The sequence below is a fragment of the Schistocerca gregaria genome, chromosome 3 (assembly GCF_023897955.1).
Source record: "Schistocerca gregaria isolate iqSchGreg1 chromosome 3, iqSchGreg1.2, whole genome shotgun sequence".
Taxonomy (NCBI): domain Eukaryota; kingdom Metazoa; phylum Arthropoda; class Insecta; order Orthoptera; family Acrididae; genus Schistocerca; species Schistocerca gregaria.
This window is the reverse complement of record NC_064922.1, coordinates 525,806,765-525,822,354: the sequence shown is the minus strand read 5'-3', so window position 1 is coordinate 525,822,354 and position 15,590 is coordinate 525,806,765. Positions and strand designations below refer to the sequence as shown.

Genomic DNA, 15,590 nt, shown 5'->3' with positions numbered 1-15,590 from the left:
CGGCAGATAAATATGATATTGCAGTGCCTGTGTTATTCGGCTCAACAGCCACCCATTCATGAGCGTGTAGCACACCCTGAGGTTGAGGAGTTTTATTTCAAGAAGTTTGTTCCATCCTCAAAAAACCAGATAGTAAAGCCAAGATCCCTACACTCTGTAACACACATGTCCCACTGTCCTGCCACATTACTGCTGCTGAAGCATGCATACAGCTTACAGTTACAGAAGATTGGGAGCGCTCACCATTTCTCAGTTTGGGAATCTCATATTTGCCAAATCTACATCCAGCCAAATGCTGATTTCTCACAAGTGCTCACCATTTGTCACACATGGCTTACTGTATGCCAGGGATGTGGCCAGCTTTATTTTCCAGAATATGAAAGTACTACCTTTCATCCATGAAGCATGTCACCTAAAAATGCAACACCAGTTTAAATGATTGAGTATAGGATTAGTTGGAAAAACAAAACAAAAATCAAATCCGAATTATTTCCTTTGCAATGAATTGATCTATATTTTAGAACATCACAAAAATTTCCAACAACCTCCTGTCAGATATGCTACAGGGAAGAAACAGGGTTCAGACCATAAAACTTTACAATTTTTTGGGAGTGTACCTCCCCGAGTGACTCAAAATGCATTTTACTTCCTTTACATACAGCTTATGTAATAATATAATCATTATGATAAAATTAGAGAAAGTCAAACGATGGAGATGTTCTAACAGTCTTTCTTCCACACACCACCCACATATGGAAAATCAAAGACGTACGTGATTTTGGTAGATTATATACATACCATAACACACTATACAGTGATTTTCCGTAAACTGAAGCTAATAACTGATTAGAACATTACTCATTTCACAATACTGTTTGCAAAATTGCATCCGCAAGGAAATGTAATAATATAGTGAAACTAATGTGTTTCGTAGACACCCAAATATTGTTTGCCTCAGTTGTTCAGTAGGTAAGTGTCAGATCATGACAAATGTTATGATCCACAGCTCAAACTGTAATTTTTTTCTATCAAATATTATACTTAATCTCTGACAGTAATTTGAATGAGTGAAAAATGTCAAACTATATAATGGCACAGATTCCGCACTAAGCTGTAGTCATCTAACAGAGTGAGCTTGTTCACAATTTGGAGGTAGGCAAGACCATGCGAGGTTCAACACTACAATGCCTACATGATCAATCAATCACTACAGTGTTAGAAACAACCATCAATTTAATCATCTTTTTCCATTACTTACACAAAAATCATAAACACAAAAACAAGAATGTTAATTACAACAAATGGTGCACCTCCAGTGAAACATGAAACCACAGTTTTTCTCAAACTGCATCTGTGTGAAGGAAAGACTGACTAGTCGAATACTGGAAGAAAAGCAGCTAGCATCTGTTCCACTCCTCACACTGATCTACAAAACAAAAATCAGGATACTGAAATGTTGGATCCATACAGGCTATTACTTGAAATAAGCATCAACTGAAATCATATTGTATAAAGCAGAACAATCTGTTAATCCAAACAATGCATTGTGCTTCATTTATGCGCTAATGGGGATTTCAACTACAGACTTTTCCACATATCTTCAAGTGCTACAAAATCATACAATAATGTACACCAATGTTATTGCTCACTTCATTTATAGTTTGCCGAGAGTAAAGAATACTGATTAAAGAATACTGATGTGTAAGAATGCGATTATCATATGACTAACACATGCCTATAGTTCTCTTCCAACTGAAATATGTAGGCCAAAGAAGGAAGGAAGATCAGGGGTTGTTATACCACTGATCAGAAGATCACTTAATATGGAGGAACTCAGGATGACAAAGGAAATTAGGCTTGCACATTTTAAAAACAGCATCCCAGCATTCTCCTCAAGTAACTTACAGAAACCAAAGGAAACCTAATTTTGGACTGCACCATGGGTCTCCCTAATGTGAATGTCATCTCACTCAGTGGCCAGACTAGACATTCATTCATTGTCAGGACCCATAAAAAGAACAATCATCAATGTCAAACAAGCCAAAAGACATCAAATTTGTAAAACCTTGATCTGTAAACCGTTCAACAATATATTCTCACTATTTGGCTTACTGTTATTCTTGTTCATAACAGTTAACCTTAAGGAAGTAAATTAGAAAGAAAGGAGCTAAAACAGCTGTTTGCTCTTCAGTTATATTAAGTAGCTGGCCACTATTTGCTGCAGGAAACAGCCTTGTCAACGAGTTAATATTTATTTGATTAAGAAGGAATTTTTCAAAGAAAATACTTACTTACATCTGAAAACACTGAGTCCTGTTTACAATACATTGTACTAATTGTCATGAAGTTCTACAAGGGACCTGTCAATTTGCTAAGTAACTACAAAACTTGTCTATTGCTGAGTCTAGATATTACTGTCAATAATAAAAGCCATTAAGGGGAAAATGTACTAGAAAAGTGAGTGTAAGTACTCGCTGAACCTTAAAGTAATTTCCGGAAAATATGTGGTTATATACCCATATTTTACACAATCCTTTACTGCTCACTTCTTTTGAATAAATACTTCATGTACTTTGGCTGCACTATCCCATAAGAATATTTATTAAAACAAAAAGTTATAAAACGAAATAAAACCCGTACTACACATTTCTTTAAGTCAAGACAATGCGAGATATTTCTAACAGGACAACATGCTCTACAGAACTCTGACTAGTTTATATGCGAATTTTCATTTTCACTTCTTGTGCAGGGAGATCTCACATAATTTTGCACTACTGTCCATTAAAGTTGCAACACCACGAAGATGACGTGCTTCAGACGTGAAATTTAACCAACAGGAAGAAGGTGCTGTGATATGCAAATGATTAGCTTTTCAGAGCATTCACACAAGGTTGGCGCCGATAGTGACACCTACTACGTGCTGACATGAGGAAAGTTTCCAACCGATTTCTCATACAAAAACAGTAGTTGACCAGCGCTGCCTGGTGAAACATTGTTGTGATGCATCGTGTAAGGAGGAGAAATGAGAACCATCACGTTTCCGACTTTGATAAAGGTCATATTGTAGCCTATCGCAATTGTGATCCATCGTATCACGACATTGCTGCTCGCAGTGGTCGAGATCCAATGACTGTTAGTGGAATATGAAATTGATGGGTTTAGGAGGATAATATGGAATGCCGTGCTGCATCCCAAGGGCCTCATATCACTAGCAGTCGAGATGATAGGCATCTTATCCGCATGGCTGTAATGGATCGTGCAGCCATGTTTCGATCCCAAAGTCAACAGATGGGGACGTTTGCAAGACAACAACCATCTGCACGAACAGTTCAACGACGTTTGCAGCAGCATGGACTATCAGCTCTGAGACCATGGCTGCGATTACCCTTGATGCTGCATCACAGGCAGGAGCACCTGCGATGGTGTACTCAACGACGAACCTGGATGCACGAATGGCAAAACTTCATTTTTTCGGATGAATCCAGGTTCTGTTTACAGCATCATGATGGTCGCATCCGTGTTTGGCGACATCGCAGTGAATGCACATTGGAAGCGTGTATTCGTCAGGCAGTCCTTTCTGATAGTATTTGTGTGGAGTGTAGCCTCGTAAAGAAGTGAATCATGGACAATGAATAGTTTGGACAGGAAGAGAATAGAAGCTTTCGAAATGTGGTGCTACAGAAGAATGCTGAATATTAGATGGGTAGACCACATATCTAATGAGTCAGTATTGAATAGGATTGGTGAGAAGAGAAGTTTGTGGCACAACTTGACTAGAAGAAGGGATTGGTTGGTAGGACATGTCCTGAGGCATCAAGGAATCACCAATTTGGTATTGGAGGGCAGTGTGGAGGGTAAAAATCGTAGAGGGAGACCGAAAGATGAATACACTAAGCAGATTCAGAAAGATGCAGGTTGCAGTAGGTAATGGGAGATGAATAAGCTTGCACAGGTTGGAGTAGCATGGAGAGTTGCATTAAACCAATGTCTGAACTGAAGACTATATCAACAACAATTTCTTACTTTCATTTCTTACCTGGAACTATTCTCACTTTGGCTACATGAGCAGCTGTGTTACTAACAGATAAGCAGATCTGGTTATAGATTATAGGAAAAACATGTAGAGTCCAAACAGAAAAAAGAATGATAGGAAGAAAAAATATGTGCAAATTAAAAAAGCAATACAATGATGAAAATGATGCAGTAAAATATTATAAATTAAAAAAATACACACTTAAACCAATTTATTTTAAAAAATAACAATCGAAGTAATTTTGATAAGATTTAGAAATAAAAAAATTTCAGATCATGATGAGATTTGAACCTTTGCTATTCTATATGTCAGGAATTAATCATTACACTAAAAACTGGGTGTTATAGTGTTATGTTTATGACTTTCCATAATCAGTCGCTATGATGATTTGCCGCCTTCAAAAAAGTTCAGTGTCAAGTACAAAGGTTTATCTAATGTAGGCCAGTCTTTATGATAACAACTGTAGATGTGATACCAAATGGTGTCTTATGTGAAAGGACCCAGTAGCATTTGGTTATGTTGTACATGAAAGGTTAGTATCATTGTTCGTGTATTATCATGTCTAAAATGTCAACCAAAAAGTAATTTTAATCAGGCTTTAGCCTTGTGGTACATTCGTATACGTTTGCTGATTCAAAGTGCAAGTATGCTTTGTTGGGCTCCTAGTGTGCATCCTGCTTTGTTGAACTCAAACAAATGTAGCAATATACGACATGTACTGCTGTTTTAAATACACCCTCACAGCACACTGCAACCAAATCACTCGATGCTCACAGAAAAGGTTTGGAATTGTTGGTTTGTGGTACAAACACATGACTTATGTTAATATGACTGTAAAATTGGGTCATCCCAAAAGCAAACTTCAATGTGCAATGAAATCACTAACACAGACCGTGAAATACTGAAACCAAGAAATGTAAAGTTTTAAATAAAAGCAGATGCTGATGATGAAAAATGAATTAACACTATAAGCAGTGGTGTGGAACGCATATATTCCCTTGTGGAAGGGAACTTATAAAACGAGATATTGCTGGAAATATTTCTTTGGCCCAGGAAGATTCCCAAAAATTGGGAATTTATGAAATTTTTTCGATTTTGAATGTTTTAACACTTATTACCATTTAAAGAACCCTAGTAAATTCCTACATTTTAATCCAAGATTTATCATTCCTAGCATTAATTTCCTTGAAAATTCCATGCAAAACATCATTTACCATAAGTCTGGTGGAAAAAAATCACTTAAAGTAGTCCCTAGGCCTACTATTTTTAGGCAAGTTGAAACCCCACATTTCTCTGAATGAAACCTAAACTTGCGAAATATTTCTCCGGATGCGTAATTCTCAACCAGCTGTCATCTGTAGTATTTTTTTAAATTTTCCAAATGAATGACTAGAGGTGATTCACTTTCAGAATTCAAAGACTCAATTTCCTGCAATGAATTATGAATTATAAATTTATTTTCCAAAATATCGCTATGACTTTCACTTTTAGAATTTTTAATTAATGTTTTACCATGTTCTATGTCAATAAAACAACTTGTATTTTCAAGTAAATCATAAATCTCGGCCAGTTTATTAGCAAAATTTTTCCCTGAAACGCCATTTTCAATTACTACTGTTTACAAAATACACACAAGTTTTAAAAAAAACTTTATACCCTAAAATATCTCTAACATCGACAGAAAACTTAACAAATTGAATAAACCAACTTCCTTGTGTATTTTAGTAACTTTAGCTACTCACTAGATGGCTTATTAATACTATAAACTCGGTTTTTCTAAAGGTTGATTATTTCGACGTTGGCTGTTCTAGGAAACCTAAGAGTCGAAAATTTCGACGCTTGGCAGTTCTAGGGTTAATTCTTTGATATTTAAAACACTGGAAACCAAAAAAATGTGTTTATTTCTAACAAGGAGGTTAAGTCCAGAACCATATAATCCTAAACTTAAAACCCATCCAAATATTTTATTTATAATTTAAAATAGAAAGTAGGAGCTTTCAAATAAAAAAAGAGTATTAAAATAAAATAAAATCTAATTAAGTTGTCCCCCCCCCCCCCACCCACACACACACGTCTCTCGGAAAGTGCATTACTGCAGCCTTCAGAGAGACAGCCATATTAATTTTTTTTTTGTTCATAATTGTGTTTGCAAGTTAAAGAACCCATTTCATTAGAACCTTTTGTGAGATGAGTGTCTGAAACTGTAACATTTAAGTGGGAAGTGAATGAAATAACTTTGTTTGGGACTTCTTTAACAAGGTGTTGTTTGTAAGTATTGTACTCAAAAATATAAACGAGGTAATTCAGTTAAAATAGAAAACCACATAAAAAATGTATCAAATGCCCTGCAGGATTGAAACGTATTATCACTGTCAGTAAACCAATACCTAGACCATCAATCACAAAGGATATCAATCAACCATTGACAATGGATGCACATTCAAATGTAGGCCAGACTACCCAAGGTCAAGCTTTTTTAACCTTGGCTGGTTTAAGTTCAGTTACATCTCCTTTCAAGTCACCAAGACCACCTCCACCTCGGCCAAGTCCCCTATCTGAACACACTTCTAATTTGGGATCTACAACTATACTACTGTAGGTCTAAATTTTTTTTGTAATGTTAAAAAGTAAGAATGTGGTACGTATTCCATTGTATTAAGAAGGCGAATTACAAACTGACAGCCAAAGTGGAAACTCTAGTGATTTTCCTTAAGTCTATCAAAGAGATACATTGGCAGCTCCTAGCCAAATTATTTCCCGCCATTTAAACACCACAAAAACAAAAGTAGGTTGGTTATTGTTGGGAAAACGAAAGTTTGTTAACAAAAGTAGGTTAGTTTTTCTGACTGAACCCTCATGCTAATATAATATGGCTTCACTTCTCCTTTGACAAATAACTTTTTCCACCTTTAGGAGTAGTAGGCCTAGGTTGCAACTGCTCCTTCGAATCTCAGAAGAGTTTACAATGTAGTGTGTAGTGCGTCTTTTGTAGGATATAAATACTTTAATTCTGTACACTGTAGGTGTGAGTGTCCCATATCGATTATTTTTTAATAATTCTTACTTGGGACTGGGAATAAAATAAAAAGTAGTTTCATGTTTATCCCATTTCTCAAAGGCAATAAAAACTTTTTAAGTGGCACAAGTTAACAGTTTTTATTCTTTGTTGTGCCTTTATTAAATGGTTTGTTATCATTAATTTTTTCCCCCCAGGAAATGCTGAACCAATCCTTAGCTAATGCAGTTTGTGTAAGTGAATCCCCGATGTCTTTGTTGCACAGAAGTTACCATCAAGATTTCGAATGTCTACAACTTATCTTGAGGCTCAGTATACAGAAAGGAAAGAAGAAATAACAAAAATAATTAAGGAAACAAAAAATTTACATCTTAAATGTGATGGTTGGAGTAATATCAGGAACAAGTCTATAATTAATTTTGTGATTTTAAAAGCCAGAACCATTTTTTGTAGATTTCAAAATGACACACTGAGACATAATGCCGAATACCTGGCAGAGATCATTAGATCTGTCATTGAGAAGTATGGTCCTGATTTTGGTGGTTATTGCCGACAATGCTCCGAACATGAAGGCAGCCTTAACACTGCTGAAAGAAAAGTATCCTCATATAGTACCATTAGGTTGTATAGCTCACCTCCACCATTTACTGAGTGCTGACATCTTAGGATGCCAGACTGTTCAAAGTTTCTTCGCACAAGTGATAACTGTAGTAAAGACTAGCAAAAAGAGTCACACATTGAAAGCTTTGTTCGGTGAAATTTTTTCTGAGAAAAGGTTCAAAGATCAAATATCTCTGAATTTACCTGGGGAGGCCAGATGGGGAACAAAGGGGTCCTCCAAACATTGGCTATCAATGAAAAGGCTGATCTAGACCCATCCATCAAAAGGAAACCATTAGACGATGCTGTGTTTTGGGTTAGAATAGAAAAAATGATAAAACTGCTGTAACCAATTGTTGATTTTATCACATCCATTGAATCAAATGACCCACAAATACACAGAGTGGTCAGGAAATTAAATGAGCTAGAGAAAAGTATGAAGGAAAACTTACCAACATCACCAATGCCAAAATCTGAAGAAAAGACAATCATGGAAGAGTTCATCGAGAGAAAAAATTTTGGCACTGAACAAATCCATCTCACAGAATTTATGCTGCACACTAAAATGCAGGGAAGTTTGCTCGATCCTACGGAACTACTAGATACCATAGGATTTGTTTGAGACTGTGCATGGCATATAGTTTGAACATCTTAAACGTAAGAGAAAGTTTAGCTGACTACAAACACAACGAAAGCTTATTCTCAGTTTCTTTGGGAAGGGATGGATGATAAGGATAAAATGATCAGGCCTCTGTCATGGTGGAGCGGGTTGAGAGGCACTTGCGACTTGGCAGATGTAGCCATAAGAATATTGAGGGCACCAGTAACTTCAGCTGCCACAGAGCACACATTTAGTACGTTTTCTTGGTTGCATTCGAAGAAAAGACACCGCCTTTCTTCTGAGCGAGCAGTGAAACTAAAATTTCTTTCTTTTAACTGTAAGCTCACGAATGCTCCACCTCAAAAAGAGAAGAAGAAAGAAACAAGCAAGCAAGCAAGCAAGCAGAAGCCAACCCTGAGGAAACACGACAGGAAGAAGACTAAGAAATCCTTGAGATGGAAGAAGGGGATGAGATCGAGTCAGGTAACTGTAACGATGATGATGATTTTTTTGGATTTGGAAATGTAGAAGAGAACGATCAAGATGATTTAAATGGACATTAAAAGTGAGAGAGATAGTGACTAGGGAACTTAGAAAAAGGTTGAAGATGTAAAGATGCTGTATTAAACCTTTTGCCTTTTAGTAGTTTTAATTTGATTTTTCTAACACTTTACATTCTGGTTGTTTTTATGATATTTTTAATAAATAATAATATTTTTTTAACATATAAGAGTGTTCATGTTTTTTAAAATCACATAATTATCACATTGACCTAATAATTCGAGCGATTTTGTTTTTAAAATTATAAATTCCCAGGAATTTTATTTAATTATAATTTTAGCTCAAAATATATTTCAGTTTTTGAGTTTAACTTAACCATATAATTACTGCCTTTACCTATTAATTAACAGTTTTTGGAGCTATCTTGCTAATTAATCATAAATTCCCAGGAATTTATGAATTTTGGGAATATTGCCAGCAATATTCCCTGGGGATATTTCTTCGATTTTAATTCCCGGGAATTTTATAACACTAACTACAAGGTATCTGAAACATTACTGTGCATATATTTCCCTACGTTACATACCTGTGGTCTCCACAAGCATCGCAAACACAGTTTCCTGTAGAGAAAAACAAAGATCTTCAGGAGAATATTCCCCATTATCCAGAAGATGTTTGGCTCTGTCCTCAATAAATGAAAGAAGACCTGAGAATGAAACATCCATGCCTTTCACGGCATAGGGCAGTTGGAGGAATTTTGTACCCCTGTAACAGAAAAGGGAACTTTCAACCTCTCTTTACTATATATTCTACAATATAATGCAAATCAGCACACTTATATGTTGTAATGCAGTAAACTATATAATTGTCACAATATATTATTTGGGTTTCAGGATACCTACAGCAATTTCTTACTTTTTTGCCATTTGTTCTATGTTATAGCCAGGACTTGGATCATTAGACAGCTTCAAAACTCGTGCAAACCTATCTAGGCAATTCCCTACAGCTATATCAATTGTTTCTCCAAATATCCGATATCGGCGGCGGGAATATGCTATCACTTGAGTGTTTCCACCACTGACATATAGCACAGTTGGATTCTCACTTTTTGTTATCAAGCGTCCCATTTCAATATCTTGATATTTTTTTAAGGAATATAAAAGTACATACAGCCATTTGTAAAACCCAAGCAATTCTAAAAGAAGACCAAAATTCAAGAGAAATAAAAAAAAGTGTTTCTTTTAAAAATGACATGTACGCCAACATAAACAAATGGAAGCTTGCTTCCTTTAAGTGGCTAGAAGCACATGCCCCTCCCTGCTGTGCCCCCCCCCCCCCTCCATAAAAAAAATCCACACACACCCACACACACACACACACACACACACACACACACACACACACACACACACACACACACACACACACCTATGTAGCTACATTGTGCCTGACCAGTCCATCAAAGTTCTAACTGCCAACTTAACCTACTTAAATATCACTATTGACTCCACCCTACTGGTTTCTCTCAAACCAGGTAATTACTGCTCAGTATGGCCATATTAATATGGCAAACCTAATGCAATACGTCGAAAGTTTTCCCAAAACTACTCAACACAGCGTACTTATGCAAAAACACCTTCCTCCACCACAGCTCTTGCCACCCTCTAACTAGCAGCTATTTACTGCCAATGACATAGTCCTTCACCATACCAATGTCCACCAACTGCTCTAGTACCCTAGTACAGACATGGCTACTACTAGCACCCTCAGATTTCGTGTGACAAAGATGATGTAACTTACCAAACGAAAGCGTTGGTATGTTGATAGAAACACAAATAAACACAAACTCACACACAAAAAATTCTGTGTGTGTGTTTGTGTTTATTTGTGTGCCTATCAACATACCGACCCTTTCGTTTGGTAAGTAACATCATCTTTGTTTTTAGATATATTTTTCCCACGTGGAATGTTTTCATTTGATGGTACCTGTGAGTATTAAATCATAAAAACATTTCCCATAATTATTGTTAGACTGGAAGATTTTCTGCACTCTTAGATGAATTCCCATACAGACCATGTATCTTCTCTGTGAAGTCCACAGCTTGTGGCTAGCATTGTTGTCTCTGGAGCACAGGATCCCGGGCTCGATTCCCAGCCAGGTTGGGGATTTTAACCACCCGGGGACTGGGTGCTTGTGTTGTCCTCATTATTTGGGGAAGTGGTGGGACTGGATGGTGAAAAAATCAGGAATTTGTATGGGTGCTGATAACCACGGACTCATGACTTAGAACAGTGTCATCACCCACTGCCCTGGACCAATACTGTCAACTGTCAATTCAGAAAGTGCTGGTACCGTCAGCTAGGTCATTAGCAGCTGCTCTTACAACTTGTTGAGCACTAAAGGCAAGGCCCAGTTTCTCCACTTTTCATTCATGACAACAGGCTTACGAAAGGAAATTTCTGCCAAGAAAAAATCTATCTTCAGAACAAACGCTAAGCAACATGTTTAGGTCTGCCTCTCCTGGAATCAACCCCAATGGCACATGATGTTCCAAATTAAAAGCAAATGCTGTTAATTAACAACCCCCAACAAACAAAAATGGCTGGACAAGTTGACTAATGACACATAAAATGGCTTTTGTATGAAGTGGATAACATAACGTGACAGGAACTAAGTGTTTATATTTTTTAGATACGTTCCACGGAATGATACGAGCCATCATTTAACACATTCCACGCTGCTATGCAAGCACCTCGACAGTGCAGGTGCACTGGTGGTTTTCAAGCAACTTTAATGACTAAGTGTACAATAACAAAGAGCCTCAAAGGCACATTTCTAACATCATTTGAAACTCCATACTTTATAGATTAGGATAAATGTAAGCTTATATCCGAGGGGCGTTTGAAAAGTCCGTCCAAAAATAAAAACTACTTATGTGCTTGGCGTAAACCTTTTTTTTTAATTATTCGACATAGTCCAATGATGTTCTAATTTGTTGATCCCTTCCAAATAATAGGAATTGTCCAAGTCTGCAAAATAGCTATTAATTGCTACAATCACCTCCTCGTTTGAATAAAATCTTTGTCCCGCCAGCCATTTCTTCAAATTGGGGAACAAATGGTAGTCCAAGGGAGCCAAGTCTGGAGAATGGGGGGGGGGGGGGGATGTGAAACGAGTTGGAATCCCATTTCCATTAATTTTGCAACCACAACTGCTGAGGTGTGTGCTGGTGCATTGTCGTGATGGTAAAGGACTTTTTTGTGGTCCAATCGCCGGCATTTTCTTGCAGCTCGGTTTTCAAACGATCCAATAATGATGAATAATATTAACATTTAATAGATTTACCCTTTTACAGATAGTCAATGAGGATTATTCCTTGCGAATCCCAAAAGACAGTCACCATAATCTTTCCAGCCAAAGGAATGGTCTTCACCTTTTTTGGTGCATATTCTCCTTTGCTAACCCATTGTTTAGATTGTCGTTTGTTCTCAGGAGTATAGTAATATATCCAAGTTTCATCCACAGTGACAAAACGACACTTTAAGTCCTGCGGATTCTTCCTGAACAGTTGCAAACCAGCCTTGCAACACTTTACATGATTCCACTTTTTGTCAAGCGTGAGCAATCATGAAACCCATCGTGCGGATAGCTTTCTTTCTCATGTCCAAATGTTCATGCAAAATATTACGTACCCATTCATTTTAGATGCCCACAGCACTAGCAATCTCACGCACCTTAACTCTTCTGTCATCCGTCACCATATCATGGATTTTATCAATGATTTCTGGAGTCGTAACCTCCACAGGGCGTCCAGAACATTCAGCATCACTTGTGCCCATGTGGCCACTCCGAAAATTTTGAAACCACTTATAAACTGTTCTAATCGAAGGTGCAGAGTCACCGTAATGTTTATCAAGCTTCTCTTTAGTCTCCTGAGTCATTTTGCCTTCCATAAAGTAATGTTTAATCACCACAAGAAATTATTTTTCATCCATTTTTTGACAATCACTTGACTTCCTCAATTCACACGAATGCCAAAGACAAAGAAATAGACCAATATGGCTGAAACTTGGTGTGCGTTCTTTCCAAAGATGCTACTAACTAAACATGATCTCGATACGTGCCGGTGTTGCCATCTCTAGGACTTTGCATTGACTTTTCAAATGCTCCTTGTATGTGCTAGCATCAGTAGAGATGTACCAGCATTCCCAACAGCTTGAGAAACGGAAAAGACTTTTACGTTTCATAACATGATTTCTGGTGTTTATAATAAAAAGAATTAGGTTCACAGGCATTGTTTGTTTAATAGTTTATGATTTAAAGTGACTGCATATATTTCATACATAATTCCCTTTCAAGTAGTAATCCTGAAAGCATTGATGTACACAGAGTTCAATGTTGCAGTCTTTGCACCATGATCTGCTTTCTTTTCTTATCCACTTGCTGGTCTTTTTCTTCCCTTTGTCAGAGCAAACTTTGCGATAATGCATAGTATTTACTTTGTTGGCTGTGGGAAGTACTTTTTCTGGAGAGTGACGAGCAAAATTTCTGTCCAGGACAGTGTTTGGTGTTGGTTCTAAAGATCGAAAGTCTCCTCCCGTTGCAACCAATTTCAAGGAAACTTTTTTTTATGAAGTCCACAAGAGCGATTTTCTGTTTACTCACATCCTTGTACAAAATAAAACTGTTCACAACAGGCATTACAAAAACACAAAAGAAAAGTTTTTCCATCACTCCACTGTTTTTCGTGGGAATGGGTAGTAACTGTAGACCTGAGCCACACAATCTATATCAGCCTTGTTCCTATTGTATTAAATTACAATGTCCGGTTTCATTAATGTTGTAATAACATCTTTTTAACATACTGGAATGTCTTTGGTGGTAACCTGATGTTTTGTGGGTAGACAATTGTTTGTTTTGTTTTAGGGCGCAAAATACAACTGAGATCATACGCACCCAAGTCAAAACTATAGAAGGCAAACACAGAGACAAGGGAAACAACTACATGTCAGCCGCAATAGAAAGAATAGGAGGCATCTAAACTAGGCACATGGAAAAAGCACTAAATAAAAACACCATGCAAAAATGGAGATCCAAACTAAAAATAAAATGGCCTTCGCCATAATGCTTCGGTGGATAAAAAGTACAATGCGGGCAACAGCCCGTGCATCCTTTGCTAAAACAGCTGATAAATCAGATGGCAAACCCAAGATGGAACATAAATTAGTAAAAAATTTGGACGCAATGCGTACAAAGTGGTGGGGCAGCGCCACTGAGCCAATGACAATGGCTAAAAAGGCAGTGGCCAATACGCAGCCGAGTTAAAATAATCTCCTCTCGGCGGGAGGGCCGAGAGGAGGTTGTCCAAGCCAGGAGAGGCTTAATATGCCGAAGCTTATTCCCGTGAAGGGAGAACCATTGGTGTTGCCAAAGGGACACCACCTCTGGACGGATGGTAATGCAGAGATCATCGGGGGGAGGGGGGGGGGGGGGGAATAGAGGTACTCATGGGCTGAGGCAGCAACAGCAGTCTCGTTTCCTGGCAGACCGACATGGCCAGGGCCCCACAGAAACATGACACTGGCCCCACCAAGAGTAAGCAAGTGATAATTTTCCTGTACCCACTGCACTAAGGGATGAGCAGTGTATAGCACACAGAGACTTTGGAGGGTGCTGAGTGAGTCTGAGCAGAGGACACAATTGGGAAGGCTGTGTTGCCGGATGTACTCCACGGCCTGATACAAGGCAAAAAGCTCGGCTGTAAATACTGAGGAGTGGGCTGGAAGCCAATATCAAAAGACACAGGTGCCAATGACGAATGTACACCCAACCCAATGGTCAGTCCGAGAGCCATCAATGTATACAAAGGTACTATCGCTAAATTTCATGCGAAGGTCGTGAAACTGAAGGCGATAGACTGAGGCTGTAGTAGTATCCTTAGGAAGCGAACGAAGGCCAAGGTTAACATGGGCCACTTCACAAAGCTGAGGTGGTGAAGGGTTCACAACATGGGGAAAGTTGTAGGCAGTGTGAAGTTAAGCTACCATAGCAAGTGGCGAAAGCAGACTCCAGGAGCTAACAGAGAAGAGGGACAAGCCCCATACTGACAATCGAAGGAATTATCAAAGATGGAGGCATAGGAAGGGTGGCCACGCATGGCAGACAAACAGCATGCATAGCTACTGAGGAGAAAGACACCGTGGTAGGACAGTGGTAGTTCAGCAGCTTCAGCATAGAGTCTCAACTGGGCTGGTGTAAAAGGCACTGTCGCCAAACAGATGCCACAATGATGGATAGTGTTGACATGGCGTAAAAGGGATGGGCATGCAGATGCATAAACAAAGCACCCATATTCAAGTTTCGAATGGACAAGGGCCCGGTACAAATGGAGGAGGGTGGTTCAATAGGCATCCCAAGAAAGACCATTGAGGACACGTAGGGCATTGAGGGACTGTGTACAGCGGGCTACAAGGTGAGAGACATGGGAGGACCAAGAGTGTTTCCTATTGAGCACGAGCCCCAGGAATTTTGTAGAGACAAGGAACGGAAGGGCAACAGGCCCAAGATGTAGAGATGGTGGGAGAAACCATTTGCACCACCAAAAATTCATACAGATGGTTTTGTCAGTGGAAAAGCTAAAGGCATTGGCGATGCTCCAGGAGTGAAGATGATCACGACAGTGCTGAAGATGCCACTCAGTGAGACAGGTCCTTGGAGAACTGCAAAACCATCAACAAATGGGGAGCCAAAAAGGGAGCTCGTGGGAGACAAGCCATGATAGGGTTAATGGCAATAGCAGAGAGGATGACGCTCAGGAGGGAACCCTGAGGCACACCAT

At 38.5% G+C, this 15,590-nt stretch overlaps 1 protein-coding gene across 1 annotated transcript in view; it reads right to left on the bottom strand.

Moving 5' to 3' along the window:
• Positions 1–15,590, bottom strand: part of LOC126354010 (tRNA N6-adenosine threonylcarbamoyltransferase) — a 65,306-nt gene that overhangs the window by 33,030 nt on the left and 16,686 nt on the right. The window contains exons 3-4 of the mRNA XM_050003324.1: positions 9,667–9,886; positions 9,338–9,516 (exon numbers count right to left, since the gene is read on the bottom strand). Of these exons, the coding sequence (XP_049859281.1) occupies positions 9,338–9,516; positions 9,667–9,886 (399 nt within the window). The remainder of the gene's footprint in view (positions 1–9,337; positions 9,517–9,666; positions 9,887–15,590) is intronic.